We start from the raw sequence: 15,833 nt of genomic DNA, 5'->3' as shown, positions 1-15,833 counted from the left end.
TTTATTGGGGTCTTTTGGATATGACAACATTCCTTGGGCTTTGAACATACTGGACTTCTGTGTCTTGCAATATAAGTCCACTGCCCATGCCCTCCTACTCAACTAAATTAACAAAAACTTTACAAAATTTAAATAAAAATTAAATAGTTAAAAATTTTAAATTTCAAAAAGTTTTATTGGCAGCATTCTCATTGTGCTTAAACTTGTAGACCTCAAGGAATCACTTCTTTGCTTCCTTTCGGTCTCTGATCAAAGTCATCTTGTCTGAGAGGTCTTCCCAACCACTGAGTATAAATACCAAAGTGCCTTTGCTCTGTCCACACCATTACTCCCTGATTCAGTTGCCCTGTTATTTTTCTCCATAACACTTAACAGCACCCAATAAATATGTTTGTCATTCATTTCTCCTTATTAATGAAAAGCTCCATGAGGGCAAGGACTTAATTTTGTTCACTGCTCTACCCTCAGTATCTAGAACAGTTTTTGGCATATAGTAGATGCTCAATAATATTTAGGGAATAACTTAATAAATAACTCCTAGCCAACTTCTTTTTTTTTTTTTTCTTCAGATCTTTATTGGAGTATAACTGCTTTTAATGTTGTGCCAGTTTTCGCTGTACAACAAAGTGAATCAGTTGTATTTATACATATACAGCAAAACCTTGGTTTATGAGCATAATTCATTCTTGAAACATGCTTGTAATCCAAAGCACTTGTATATCAAAGTGACTTTCCCCAATAAGAAATAATGGAAACTCAGATGATTCATTCCACAACCCAAAAATATTCATATAAAAAATGATTACAATACTGTAATATAATACAAAATAATAAAGAAAATGCAAAATATAAAGAAAAATAAACAAATTAACCTGCACTTACCTTTTAAAAACTTCGTGGCTGTTGTGAGGGAGACAAGAGAGGGGAGTGTTATTGTGTAGGAAGACTTTCACTATCACTAACGGAATCACTGCTATCTATTGGTTCAACGGAATCTTTTTCTTTTTGTGCAGCTTTAACAAGGAACCTATCCAATGACACTTGCTTTTGCCTCCTTTTGAGGATTTCACAGAAATGTGACATTGCATTGTTGTTAAACAGATTCATCGCTCGCAGTGCTATAGCCTTATTACGGTGGTGCTTCTCTACAAAATTTTGCACTATTTCCCACATTTTACACATCTCCCTAATCTCATGTGGAGTGAGGGCTTCCTCCACCTTTTTCTCTTCCTCCTCTGAAGACAAGATCTCCTCCACAACCTCTCACTGTTGCTCATGATGCAGATCCATCAGTTCATTGGTGTTCAGCTCCTGGCCATGTTCCTTCACCAGCTCTTGAATGTTGTCTTCATTCACCTCCAGTCCCATGATCTTCCCCAAGGACACAATTTCATTGACAACTGGCAGCTCCTGTTCATAAGCAAGCCCCTCTAAGTCATGTCCAAGAATGCAATCAGGCCATGATTTTCTCCAAGCAGAATTGGAGAAATCCAGCAGCAAGAGAGAGAGAAGAATCATTGGCTCAATTGTGATCATGTGACGTTCAGCATCATGTACTACTCATATTGCAAGACATCGCTCATTTATCAAGTTAAAATTTATTAGAAATGTTTGCTCATCTTGTGGAACACTCACAGAACAAGTTACTCACAATCCAAGGTTTTGCTATATTCCCATATCCCCTCCCTCTTGAGCATCCCTCCCAACCTCCCTATCCCACCCTTCTAGGTCATCACCAAACATTGAATAACTCCTAGCCTACTCCTAATTACATGAGTCTAATGCATATTCAGAGTTCATGGTAATCTTCAGGCTGCATACTCAAAAGCTGTCCATTTCATTCATTGCCTTTTTCCTATGTCTTGCTGGTTGCCATGTGATTGCAAAGTTATAGCACTCCTAATATGTGGCAGAATTTTCTTTCATTTTGAGAATCATTCCTATTGTCAAAGGTCTCAGACATTAGAATGCCCAACATTATCCTTTTCTTATCATTTTAACCTCCTTTTTAATCCTATTTTGTTTCCATTGTAAAGATGCTCTTCTTAATAACCTTAGTAAATTCTTAGCCCTAGTCAATATGTCAGAGGGCAAAACCACTGCTGAGACTTCATGCTGGTCAAAGGCACTCTGTCTCTGGAGTTCAGCTTTGCTTTTGTGGGGAAGTTCATACATCCCAAGCTCACAAACAGTTGAGCTTTTCCACTGCCAGGGATGCATAGCTTTATGCCACTGTTCCTATTACCTGGTCTCCTTTGTGTGCCTCCTAGAGGCCCTGAGATGTCCTCCTTCCTCCCTTTGCTTCTGTTGTTCCCTCTGCTTGGAATGGCCTCTCCTTTTCCCAGCTCCATCTCCTCTCCTCTCCAGGCTCCCCTTACTGTTCCAGCATGCAGCACCATGCCCTTTGGGTCGCCGCCCCCCCCCCCCCCCCCCCCCGTACTGGTCTTATCTCTTCAACGAGGCTGTGAGCAGTGAGATTCCATGGGAGGAACCATGGACCTGGCATCAAAAGTTCAGCTTTGAGCCTCATGTCTGCTTCATCTTGGGCAACCACCTCTTGAGTCTCGGTTTTCTCCTTGGTAAACGCTGATAACCATTTGTCCCTGGACAATGTGCCGTGATTGTTTTAGGGTCAGATATGATCATATAGGAAAAGCGCTTTAGAAGTGATTCAGCTATGCAAAGATCCCAGACATTATCATTGGGAGGATTTTTGTGTGTTATGCTTGTAAAGGGAAAAAAACACTCACTGTTTTCCTTCACACTATTCCATATGATACTCTGAATGCTTTGTTCTCTGGTCACCAAATGTGTAGTCATTTTTCCCACACTAGGCAATTCTGGGACACCCGGTAGGTGCCCTGCAGTTTAACTCAATTCTGACACCGCCTGGAGACAGCATGAGATCCCACACGTTAACGGCTCAGTCCTACAAGACATCCCTTCCTCTCATTACTTGTAATTCCGACTACTGGCTGTACCTCAGATGTTTCCACGAACCCTTCTTGGGTTTGGTTAATTTGCTAGATTGGCTTATAGAACTCAGAAAATCAGTTTACTTACTAGATTACCCATTTATTATGAAGAATATAACCCAGGAACAGCCAGATGGAAGAGATGCACAGGACAAGGTATGTGAGAAGGGTTATGGAGCTTCCATGCCCTCTCTGGACTGGGCACACCACTCTCCCACCAGCACCTCCTTGTGTTCACCAACCCAGAAGCTCTACAAAACTTGTTCTTCGGTTTTTTTCTGGAGGGCTCATTTGATAGACACTATTGATTAAATCATTGGCCAGTGGTTACTGAACTCAATCACTAGCCCCTCTCCCTCCCTAGAGGTGGGCGGGGGAGGAAGGGGTGCTGAAAGTTCCAATCCTCTGATCCTGGTTTATTCCCCTGGCAACCAAGCCCCGGACCCAGAGGGGCTTTCCAAAAGTCATCTCATTAATGGCAAACTCAGCTGTTGTTTGAAAGAGGCTTGTGATGAATAACAAAAAACACATTAATCAACTCTTATCACTTGAAATTCCAAGGGTTTTAGAAGCTCTGGGCCAGAAATGGAGGAAGACCAAAATGTGTATTTTTTATTATCAATCACAATATCACAATGCTGCATCTAGAATTGCACGGCCCATACTAAGAACTTCATATAAATCCCAGCTTATGGGTGGTGGCTGAGTGACAGCAGACATTTAACTATAATTGCAAAATAAAACTCTGCTCTGCACTGGCTTTGCTTCCTTTTAGGAACTTTGGCACCTGGGCCAGGGTGATGAAAGAGAGGAAGAGAAAGAAGGAAGCTGAGTTTTTAAAGAGCTGTGCATTCTGTGTGTATAAACTACTTTGTATAATTACATTTCCAGAACCCCATCCCTTTGCAGGTTTGGAACGTTTACTCATTCATTCTTTTGTTAATTATTCACTAAACGTTTATCGAGAACCTATTATGCCCTGGGTGTAATAGAATATGATGCATAAGGTACATCCTGAGTCACAGCTGGCTTGAGGGATTCTGCATGAGAACAAATGGGTGCAGTGATGGAAATATGTCCAGGGGGTGGAGGGGGCACCTACTTCAAATCAGGGGGTTGTCAATTATTCTCAGAGTACTGTTTGCATGGAGGGTAAGAGGGTACATTGGGCATGTGACAACATGTGGCAGGGCAAGAAAACATTCAGGATAAAGGAGTCTGTCAGACTCTACCATTGTATTCTTGAACCCATGTTCTCGGCCACTTTAGGGCTGAATTGCTGGTTTACCAGGGGTCAAGTGGTGTGGTCCTTGTCTCCATGGCATGAAGTAATTTCTTAAGACCTATTCTCAACATAGCCTTGGAGGAGGAGGCCAAGTCAGGATCCCTACCTAAAAAGCCCTGTGTTTCTTGACTGTGTCTTACTCAGTTTTAGCCATCTGTGGTTAAGGTCTGATACTCAAACACAGGGAGAGCTAGTTGAATCTGTCCGGGAGGAAATTTTTCTCTGCTTTTCTGGCTTAAGAATTAAATTGATATGAAAGAGATTAGTAGGAGAAAGTCAAAGAGAAGTTTAATATGTGTATACATGGGAGCGCCCCACAAAAAGAAAACAGTATCTCAGCAAAATGGCTGAAAGCCTGACCTTGAATACGATCTTCAGCTAAAGACAAAAGACGATGTAGAGGGTAGTTGTTTGGGGTGTCAAAGAGGAGGAAGGTAATGCACATGAAGATGGAAAAGCAAATGTTCGGTAAACAAATGTTTGCTGGGCCCTGCAGAGACAATGGGACTCAGAGTCGACTCTGATCCCTAGGTCCTGCCTAGAGTTTCCCCACCACCCCTAACCCATATTCCTTGGAGATATCTCTGGTGATGCTCCATTCTGGGAACAGACCCTCCATCTAAATTCTCTAGGCAGCTAAGGGGGAATGTCAAAGTTTCTTCCTGAGTCTTTTTGGGTCTTGATTGTTTTCAGTTGGAAACAGTCCACGTGCAGAAAAGATACTTTGAGGGTGGCAAATTTTGCTCCCTTACAAGTCTGTCTTCAATTTTGGATAATTTACATCTCTTAGACTGCTGCTTGGGTAGGTTGGGAAGCTCAAAGCCCCTTAGTCAAAGAAACTCATTTCCCTCTTTTTTCTTTTCTTTTTTAATAACAATAAATTTAATAAAAATTTAAGTTTAAAATGACAAATTATTTAAAATAAATAATAAAAGTGAGCACTGAGTGTACTCATTGTTACTGGCGTATCACTGCTTCTAGCTATCTCAGCAGACAGAACAGAGGAAATATATGTATAGTTGTCCTTTGGTATCTGCCTAGGATTGGTTCTAGGACTCCTGAAGATACCAAAATTTGAGGAAATGGTATAGTATTTGCATATAACCTACACACATCCTTCTGTATACTTTCAAACCTGTTTAGATTACTTATAATATCTAATACAATGTAAATTATTATATAAAAAGTTGTAGCACAGCAAAACAAATTTTGCTTTTTGGAACTTTCTGGAGGTTTTTTTTTTCCCCAAATATTTTCAATCTGAGGTTGGCTAAATCTGTAGATGTGAAAGGCCAAATGTATGTATAATAAGCCCATGTATACACACATCTGCATTTCTGTAACTATCCATGTGTATGTATATTAAGCTAAACATGAGTTTATACTGATGTCTTTTTTTATTTTAGAATAGTTTTAGAAGTACAGAAAAATTGCCTCAATAGTACAGCAAGTTCCCATGTACCCCTCACCCTGTTTCCCTCATGTGAATGTCTTATATTACCATGGTAACTTTGTCACAACTAAGAAATCAATGTTGGTACATTTCTATTAAGCAATCTCTACACTTTATTAGAATTTCACTAGTTTTCCAACTATTGTCCTTTTTCTGTTCCAGGATCCCATCTAGGATCTATTACATTTAGTTGTCATGCCTCCTTGGGATCCTCTTGGCTGTGACAGTTTCTTAGATTTTCCTTGTTTTTGATGACCTTGACAATTTTGAGGAGTGTTGGTCAGATATTTTGTACAACATCCCTCAGTTTGTCTGATATTTTTGTCATAGTTAGAATGGGCTTATGGATTTTAGGAGGGAGATCACAGAGCTCAAGTGCCCGTCTCATCACATCATATCAGTAGTACTGGCTATCAACATGATTTATCACTGAGGATGTTAATCTTGGTTAAAGTGTCCCCTGGTCAAATTGATGTTTTCTAGTTTTCTCCACTGTAAAATTACTTTCCTCCCACTTTTCATACTCTATTTTTTGGAAGCACAGTCCACATTAAAGGGGGTGGAGGACTGAACTCCATTTCACAGAGGCAGGAGTATCTGTATAAATTATTTGGAATTTTTCTCTAAGGAAGATTTGTTTCTTTCTCCCTATTTATTTAATCAATCACTTATTTATATCAGTGTTGACTCATAGATATTTACTTTATACTTGATCTATAATCTAATACTATGTTATTTATTTTGTTGCTCAATTTGTTTCTGCTTTGGCCCTTGGGAGCTATTTCAGGTTGGCTCCTATGTCCTCTTGGTTTGTTTATTTTCATGTCCCACTTATTGATTTTTGAGCATGTCCTTGCTTTCTGGCACAGCAACATGCTCCAAGCTCACCTTTATCCTTCATTCTCACCCCTAGGAGCAGTCATTTCTTCAAGGAGTCCTAGTCGCTTTTAGTAGAGAACGGCATTAGAAACCAAGATTTTGAAACTGGATGTGCTCATTGTTACTGGAGTGTCACTGCTTCTAGCTCTCTCAGCAGGAAATATATATGTGTGTATAATAACCCACGCATCCACACATATTTCTGTATCTGTCCATCTGTATCTGTGTTAAGCCAAACATGAGCTGATATTGATGTCCTTGACCCTAATCCAGTACTACATGGATTATTCTAGCCTTCCCTCTGCTTATCTGTGAGAGTTATTCCTACAGCAGTGAGAAACCTGGCTCCCACCATCTACCATTCAACTCCCTGATACATACATAGCAGTTTCATAATTGTTAATTCATACCCCTGTGAGAAAGAGTTTTAGAGTACAGTGTTTATATAAGATTCTCTTTGTGCTTAGCCTTATAGTTTCTGGTCAAATCAACATTTCCAAAATTTCTGAAGCTACTTTGTTAGCTTCATTTTCTTCCCCCCACTCCCTATAGTCCATCTCCCTCCTTCAAAATTATTCTTTCCAATTTGACTTGGGAGAAATACTGGATGTTGGTTTGTCAATGAGCCTTTGAACCATGACGTTTCTCTCAAGTCAGTGTCAGAACTATAAGAGCCTTTCACCAGACATGGCAGACAGATGAGTGTTCTAGATGATTTTCATAAAATGGTAAAATCTCTTTTTTCATGTGTTTCATAATTATAAAAGTCAAAGTGCTCTTTCTGGAAAATGTGGAAATTGTTATCCTATTGCAAAACGTAGAGAGTAAAGAATCTCTAAACTCACTGTGAAGAGCTATTTTCTTCATACTTCCAATAACAGGTGTATCATGTTCCATAAACACTGTAAACACCCAGAATATGTTTGGAAAAAACAATGTCAGTCAACTCTGATCTGGAAAACATGTGGTTTCTCTTGAGAGAGTAAGGATGAGATATGCTTGTAGACACAGAGATCGAAGTGGAGATTACCTCCTCCCTTACATCTGGGTGGTTCTGCCTTACATCTGGGTGGTTGTACACTGAAAATTTTCCCTCTGCTTAAACCCCTTCTTTCAGAACTGAGAGCCCCATTCGTCCCTCCTTTCTCCAGGCACTTTGCTTTGCACATTGTAGAAGCTCAGGAAATAGTTGTCATGTAGTTGAAGTAGACCTAAGTTAGTCTCAAAAAATCAACTGCTTCTATTTAATTTCAGAGAGTTCCTTTTTCTATTTGGCAATAAATACTTTTTTAATGGATTAATCATGAATCATTTTACAGCTGGTCTCACGTTTAAAATGTTGGTGGTGCTATTCCTGCCCTGCAAAGCTCTTGATGGAGCACATTAGCTAAATTCTGCTGCCTTTACGAGCTGGGGCCACACCCGAGGGCAGCTCAGTGCCTCCTCCACCCACTTTGTTGGCCACGGAATGTTTGTACTTGGTGTCTTTAACTCCAAGTTCCTTTTACTCACCAAAGGAAGAACCACAAGAGGGACTTTTGCTGGAGGCAGAAAAGCTTTCTCCTCCTTTGCTTCAAATCCTTCACTTTACACAGAGGATGTTTTAATGGGGAAAAGCTAATAAAACTTTTGGCTTTGGATTTTTTTTCCTGCCAGGGAAACAGTATTTGGGCTATATAGAGCCATTCAATCTGATGGACTGACTGTTCTAAATTCCTCCCCTCCCTAAGCCCAGTTTTCTCATGGGGACGACAACCTCAGCTTTGTCAGGGCTGAGGGAACAGTCTTGGTGCCAGTGCAGTGCTGGGCTCATTGCAGGGTACTGGGTACCTCTCTTTCTGGGGTTGTGTGTCTGCTTCCTGTCAGTGGGAGGGCTAAAGGGAAGCTGAAGGAACAGCCTGGGGTAGCAGAGCAGCTGGGCATTTGTGGCATCAGCAGGGCTACCTTCATTTGAGTAGGATGTTTCTGTACAAGGCAGTAGCCCAGATGAGTCGGGGGGGCTGAGATCCAGCCTAGCTTGCCTGCACCCTTGTGTGGAACTATGTATGTATGGGTGTCTGAGAGCTGCTGTAACTACGACTTAAAACAACAGAAATTTGGGTGGCTTAAAACAACAGAAATTTGGAAATTCCCTGGTTGCCCAGTGGTTAAAACTCTGTGCTATCATTGCTGAGGGCCTGTGTTCAGTCCCTGGTCAGAGAACCAAGATTCCGCAAGCCTTGTGGCCAGGAACAAAAACAAAGAAACAAACTAACCCCAGAAATTTATCTGCTCACAGTTTTGGAGGCTAGAAATCTGAAATTGAGATGTGGCGGTCTTGGAGGCTCAGAGGGAGAATCTGTACCATGTCTCTCCCCTAGCTTCTGGTGGTTACTAGAAATCTTTGGCATTCCTTCGTTTGTGGCAGCATAATTTCAATTTCTGTCTCCATCTTCATGTGGCCTTCTCTTTGTGTGTTTCTTCTCTCCTTAGAAGGACACTGGTCATATGAGAGTCTACTCTAATCTAGTATGACCTCATTTTAATTAACTATATCAACAAAGACCCTATTTCCAAATAAGGTCACACTCTGAGGTTCCTGTTAAATATGGATTCTGGTGGGGGACATTATTCCACCCCAAATGGGCATCAACCTGGAGGAGAAGTCACCTTTTAAAAATTTGCCATTGGCTCTGTCTACTTGCCAAGCTGTAACGTTTGCTTTTTTCCCCCTAATTTGTAAAAAGGTGCCATGTGGGCTAGCAAGGGCCCTGGATATCACCTATGGAATCAGTCAGCGATGCAAGATTCATAGTTTGCAAGTATCCTGAAGCAGAAACCCTGTCTGATGCCTCTTTGGGAACTGCCACGGCTTGTACGATAGACCGAGTTCTTAAAATTGTTTGTTGTGAGAAAGACACGTATCATATGATATCACTTGTTTGTTCAATCTAAAAAAATGGTACAAACAACTTGTTTAGAAAACCGAAACAGACTCTCAAACATAGAAAACAATCTATGGTTACCAAAGGGGAGGGATAAATTAGGAGTTTGGGATTAACAGATACATATATTAACTAGAGAAACAACAAAGACCTATTGTATAGCACAGGGAACTGTATTCAGTATCTTGTAATAACCTATAATGGAAAAGAATCTGAAAAAGAATAGATATATGGATATGTATAACTGAATCACTTTGCTGTACAACTGAAACTAACACTGTTTTAAATCAACTATACTTCAATAAAAAATTTAAAAAATAAAAAATAAAAATAAATGTTTGCTGCAATGACAGTAAGGAAGACTGAAAAGAAAACTTCTGATTCCAGCAATTACAGCAAAACTTTTCTTTTCTTTTCTTAAACACAGGTGAGTCATCCTTAATCTGTTTCATCCCATATTTTTTCTGCTTCTCTGGTGGTTTGGAAAAGTCTTTTGGATTCTCATGGGTTAAGGGAGGTAGGTTCTACCTCATCACTAAGTCATGCAGTCCTTTTCAAAGTGGGCTCCATGGAATATTAGCCCCATTAAAAATTGCTCTAGGAGAAAAGGGTTTTGTGGTCAAATAAAACTTCTCAGAAAGTCTGCATTTGCTATTCTCTTCCTGGAGATTAGCTATACATACTGGCTTTGTAAAGGTTCTGACAAGTCCTACAGTAGAGAAACCTATTACACTTTAATTCAGTGTGTCTCAAGTTAACTTGACCACAGAATCTCCCCCACCGCTTTTTTGGTAAATGAATAACACCTATTACAATCCACAGAACTAGTCCAGCGGTTTGAGTGTTGCTGGAGAGAGTGGTCAAGAAAATAAATGTTGGAATCAGGCTCAAGTTCAAAACTTAGATTTGTTGACTTTGGACAACTAATTGAACCTCTCTGAGCCTGAGTTCCTCATCTGTAAGATGGCATTATAATGCTACTTGCTTTGTAGGATTAATTGAAACAATATAGATAAAGCGCTTAGCACCAGGCCTGGGATATAGTAACAACTCAATACAGTTAAGCATCTATTATTATATTATTATTATTTTTTTTTAATTTACAGCCTTATGACATATTATTCTTAGAGATCATTTGAGGGAAATGACAATCTTGATTCTAGCAAAGAAGATCAAAACTCTTGATCAAAAATTGGGTGCTTTTCCTCAGCTTCTCAGAACTCTGGGGGTTGACATTCATCAAATCCAGTCCTTCTGAATCTGGGGAACGCTGCCAATCAGTTCCGATTTCTTAGGCTGGTCATAAGCCAGTTATAGTCACCTGAAAGAAAATTAAACCCCAAATGGCAAATGAAGTTCTACATTTCAAAAGTCATTCCTGGGTTACTGAATTACCTCTGGAGGTGTGGGGTTGGGGCAGGAGGGAGATGTGAGAAACAGGTCAGGGGAAATGACTTGAAAATTCCTGGGTTCTAGAAGCACTGACCTGTCCTTTTCGGACGCAGGTACCACAGACGATGTCACAGAGTCCACTGACAGCTTGGCTCAGGCAAAGGACAGCTTCCACCACGCCAATCCCCAGGAGAATGGAGAACAAGACCACGTTCCAGAGGACGATGTGCTCAGGCTCTTGGCAGGTAGCCCAGGTGGGCTGGTTGAGTAAGTAGCTGTTCCTGCCAGGACACGGGAGACAATTAGCCTGACTTTGGGAGACAGGAAAGGGAGAGAACTGCTATTGACAAGTATGTGAGAGACACCAGTCTAATATTTAATCTCTCTAATCTTCATAAGGACAGCATACTTATGATTGACCATTGGTTGAGGGTCGAACACAACCTCTTTCCCGTAATAGAACAGCATCTCAGCAAAGCATTGTGGGTATAGACATAGCTGCACAAGGGACCTCAGGAAGAAGCAGGAAATCATGTGGTATAAGAGTTGAACTGCTCTAAAGATCTCAGGCACAGTAAGGATTGGTTAAGAGCTCAGGCTCTGAAGTCCCACAAACCTGGATCCTAATTCCAGCTCCTTCACTAAGAAGTTCTTGATAAACTTTGTCAGAGAGAGGGAAATATCCTCTCTACCCCCTCTTGAGTTTTTGTGGCTGGACTGATAATAAAACTGAACCAACAAAAATTAACAGCAGAAAAAGAAACAAATTTTAATTCATGCCCATGGAGGTCTCATAGAAAAGAGACTTAAAGAAGTACCCAAAGGAGGCAGCTATTTTTTTTTTTTCGGCTGCTCCATGCAGCTTATGGGCAGTGAGAGCACAGAATCCTCCCCACTGGACCACCAGGGGTTCCCCAAAGGAGGGAGCTTTTACATTCTTTAGACAAGAAGTATAAATTTGTGAGAAATTGACAGGACAAAGAAACTTAGGTTTGGGTGCTTAATTAGTAAAGAATCTAAACAGCTTGCGCTTGGTAGTAAATTAAAGTAATAACGTCTGTTTATCCAGACGTCTTGGCCCTGAACTCTCTATCTCTGGCGATAAGGGTGTCCTTCTGCCCACAGATGCACCTTTCACATGAGAGATTTATTTCCTGCTTTCAGGGAGACAGAGGAGGGTCAGAGTGTCCTTCTTGCATCGTCTCTTTCTTAAGTAACTTTAATTCAAAATAATCAATATGCCATTGATTGATATATGCATCAACATGCAGACTGCCCTGTCCCCAACAGTTTTCTGTTTCTGTATATCAGATTCCTTATATGTAAAATGGGGCCCAAAATGGCACCAATAAAATGTCACCGGGTGATTGGGAGGATTAGCTAGTAGCCCAGGGTTTGCCATGCAGTAGGCAGTGTATTTATAGTTATCATCATGAAAAGGGGAGGTCTGGAGGTTTAGAGTAGCTGGAGAGGGTTTCGAGGGGAAATAAGGAGTCACTGGGCCTTGAAGGAGGCAGCAGCCAAGGGGAGGGCGGTGCGTCGTAACAGGAAACAGCAGGTAAGCAAAATCTGTAGGGGAAATTTGGAATCAGAGGGTACTGGTTGGACAAAAAGAAAATGGAATAGGTTTTCAGGCCCTGTTTTACAGAGTTGTATATTATTTAGTATCTTTGCCTTTAATCTCTGCCTTCACGCATATCCATGGTCACCTATTGAGTTCTCAATGAGATCAAAATGTCCTTAAACGTAAAGATTTCTTGGCCTTACCCTGCATTTTACATTTTACAGCCCCGCTAACCCCGGCTCATCTATGGTGAAAGGGCTGAGCTGGGATGCCTGCTGGAGGGCTGGGGTAGCCGTGGAGGCAGATTTGGAATGGGGTGATGACACACCAGGCGAAGAGCAGTGGCCGGATTCCAGGCGCATTGTCGAGGTAGAACTGACAGGATTTGGTGGTGGATTAAACTTGGGGCACAAGAAAGGAGAAGAATCACAGGTTTTAGGTGCCATCTAATGGGCTAGGGATGACAGAGAGGAAATTGGTGAGGGAACATCAAGGGTTTGGACATTTTGATATTGAAATGATCTGAGATTCTCAAGAGGAAATTTCAAAGAGGTAATTTTGTATCTGGGTCAGGAATTCAAAAGAAAGTTCTGCGCTGGAGCTAGACATTTGGGGATTATTTATACGGATAGATGGAGGGTTCTGAAAGCCATGGGGATGGATGAGCTCTACCAGGGAGAGAGCACGAAATGAGAAGCAGTGTCTTCCTCAATCAGTGGTGCTGGGCTTCTTTCCCTACTCCTTTAGGAAAATCAACAGGTGTCACAGGGCCCATCATTTTAGGATGTTTGTGCAACCCTGCAGTGTAAACCCTGACAGTTGGTTTTTCTTTCTGAATGCAAGTGCCTGACTTAAGCTGTGATGGCGAGGCATCCGCTTCAAAGAGGGCTATCTCAAATAAACACAGAGCGGCACTCACACCTCGGTAAGGAGCCAGGCCTCCTTGCCTGACTGAGGCTCCTTTGTTTCAGAGATCTTGGTTGATTTCAATAACTAACCTTTGGGGCCACTTATTTTTTCTATTCCTGTGCTTTAAATTCCTGTTCTTATGTTGTAAAATCATCAATAAAGAGTGAACCCATGAAACCCTAGACCCCCACCCTCATCCCCAATAAAAGCGGAACCCCGGGCCCATGCACTCATGCTCCCCACCCCCCCAACCCCCCACCCGACCTTGCTGTGTGACCCCAGGTGTGACGTGCAATTTCCAGGTCCTCTAAGCAAGAAAACTTTATTTTTTTGAAGTTTCTTGATGGTTATTGCTAAAGGGTGTCTTGCAATCATAATAAGAACCACAAGGGTTGGTCCAACCACAACACTGCTTATTGACAGGCTGAGATCGTCACAAAACAAACCCCTAATTTGGCTGTTGTCTCCCCAGTTAGATTGTGAACAGGCAAGTTGTAAATAGGCAAGTGGTCTTATCCATCTTTTGTAATTCCTTCTTTTATCACAATGCCTAGTCAGTACGAAGCAGGCCCTCAGCATTCATTCACCTGAGTTTAATAATGGGGGTAAATGAAGTCAAGGTATTGTATTGAATGCTTTGGGTGAACTGTTTAATTCATGGGCAAATCTTGCCTTGGCCAATCACCTCTAGAGATGGGTGATTTGGGAGCAAAATTGTTGATTTGGTACAGAGAGAGGAGCAAGACACCAGGTATGAATGGAAAGTACGTGGCCGCACTACAGCATCGTCAATTCTGAGAGCACACACTCTTTGTGGTCATCACGGTATTATCTTTAGATGTTAGACACAGATCCCAGGCCATAAATGCTACTCACTCCAGGGAGTCATTCCTGAAAGGGTAGGTGTAGTTTCCACTGCCTGTGTCACAGAGGGGTCCACTGAGCAAACCCAGCGAAGAAATGACCACACAATACAGGGCCCCCACAGTGCCCTGTACGGCCAGGAGCACAGGGAATAGCATCTGCAATGGAACAGAATCAGAAATTCAGTGCAGCAATGCTGAGGGAGGTGGGGGTCCTTTAGAAAGATCCATCCTGAGTATCCTGGCAAATTGCAGAGGGGAATCTTCTCTTAGAGACACTACGTCAGGTAGGCATCCTTGTTTTGCTTCCCAAATGCACACACAAAAATGGGGGCACTAGAGCTGAGAAGACCTATGTCCATTCACCTGCTCCATTTGCAATTCTAAAGAATGAAATCATCCACTACAAAACTGTGAGCAAGAAGCTTATTCATCATTGAACTCTCAGTGCCTACACACTGCCTGGCACATGATACAGGTGTGCTGCCAGTCCCCTAGTCTGCACTCACAGCAGACATCAGCAATTGATCTCAGCACTCTTCCTCTGGAAGAAAAAGCCCCACAGTCTTTCTCAAAACAGAGCGACTGATCAATTTGTATTGGATCTGTTTGAAACCTACATGAAACCTACTGGTAGTGGGTGTTCAGTAAATGCTGTATGATTAGATGAGTAAATGAATAATCATTTTTCTATTGCCTGAGTCAGTGACCAACACAGGGCCTTGTACTGTGTGCAAACTCCATAAATATGTGTTGACTGGATGAGTGAGTGAGTGTGTTGGTGAGGCAAGTGTCCGGGAAGGGCAACCTTCTGGTGTATTGGCTCATTAAATTGGGGCAAAGCTGAGGGACTTGTTTGCTTCAAAGCATGAGCCCTTATTCCTGACACGTCCATGTTGTGTCTTTCTCCCCACAGCAAGTGAGGGAGGGGCTGGCTCGAGGTGAATGGAATGACTCAGGGAGCTCCTTGAGATGGTCCTCAGATGACCTGGTGGCTAAGGTCTCTGTGTAGGGGCTGATTGGGGGCTGTGAGGGTTGGGAGAGGGGACCTTGGGAGTAGAAGAGAGAAGTGAGATGGTTTATGAACTAGGAAGATAAGAGCAGTGAACAGCTTGCTGTGAGCAGGGACCTTGGTAAGCAGGTTTGTATGTGGGAAAGAGAATAATTCTGGGGGTGAGTCCCAGCTCAGCCAGTCCTTCACTGGGTGTGTCCTGAGAGCTGACTGTGTGTCAGGCACTTGGGGGTATGTAGGGTGCGGACCTTGCCTTCAAGAAAGCAGCTTACACTTTGCCTGGAGTTGGGTAAATAGTCATCAATGTCCATTCCAGCTCTAAGATCACAGCCATGTGAATCTGGGCAGGCCACTCAGCCTCTCTGGGCTTTTCCTTTCCTATTCATCAAATGTAGGCAAGTTTGTAAAATTTGTGGTGATATTTCCATTGTTTTTTTCCAGCAGCATCAGGCAGTAGAAAGAGCAGTGGTGTAAGAGGGCCACACGTCAGGAACAAGAAACAAATACATAATGGATGCACTTACAAAGTGTCAGCCTTCTGTTCTTCACGGGGCCACTGTAAGAGAGTATCTGTGAA

General features: G+C 42.0%; 1 protein-coding gene across 1 annotated transcript in view; it reads right to left on the bottom strand.

Moving 5' to 3' along the window:
- The window catches only part of LOC130860892 (transmembrane 4 L6 family member 1-like), a 53,579-nt gene that overhangs the window by 28,244 nt on the left and 9,502 nt on the right, over positions 1 to 15,833 (bottom strand). Inside the window, exons 3-5 of the mRNA XM_057749433.1 lie at positions 14,258 to 14,403; positions 11,003 to 11,189; positions 1,268 to 1,410 (exon numbers count right to left, since the gene is read on the bottom strand). Of these exons, the coding sequence (XP_057605416.1) occupies positions 1,268 to 1,410; positions 11,003 to 11,189; positions 14,258 to 14,403 (476 nt within the window). The remainder of the gene's footprint in view (positions 1 to 1,267; positions 1,411 to 11,002; positions 11,190 to 14,257; positions 14,404 to 15,833) is intronic.

This window comes from Hippopotamus amphibius, chromosome 9 (assembly GCF_030028045.1).
Source record: "Hippopotamus amphibius kiboko isolate mHipAmp2 chromosome 9, mHipAmp2.hap2, whole genome shotgun sequence".
NCBI classification, from domain to species: Eukaryota; Metazoa; Chordata; class Mammalia; order Artiodactyla; family Hippopotamidae; genus Hippopotamus; species Hippopotamus amphibius.
This window is presented reverse-complemented; position numbering and strand designations above follow the sequence as displayed.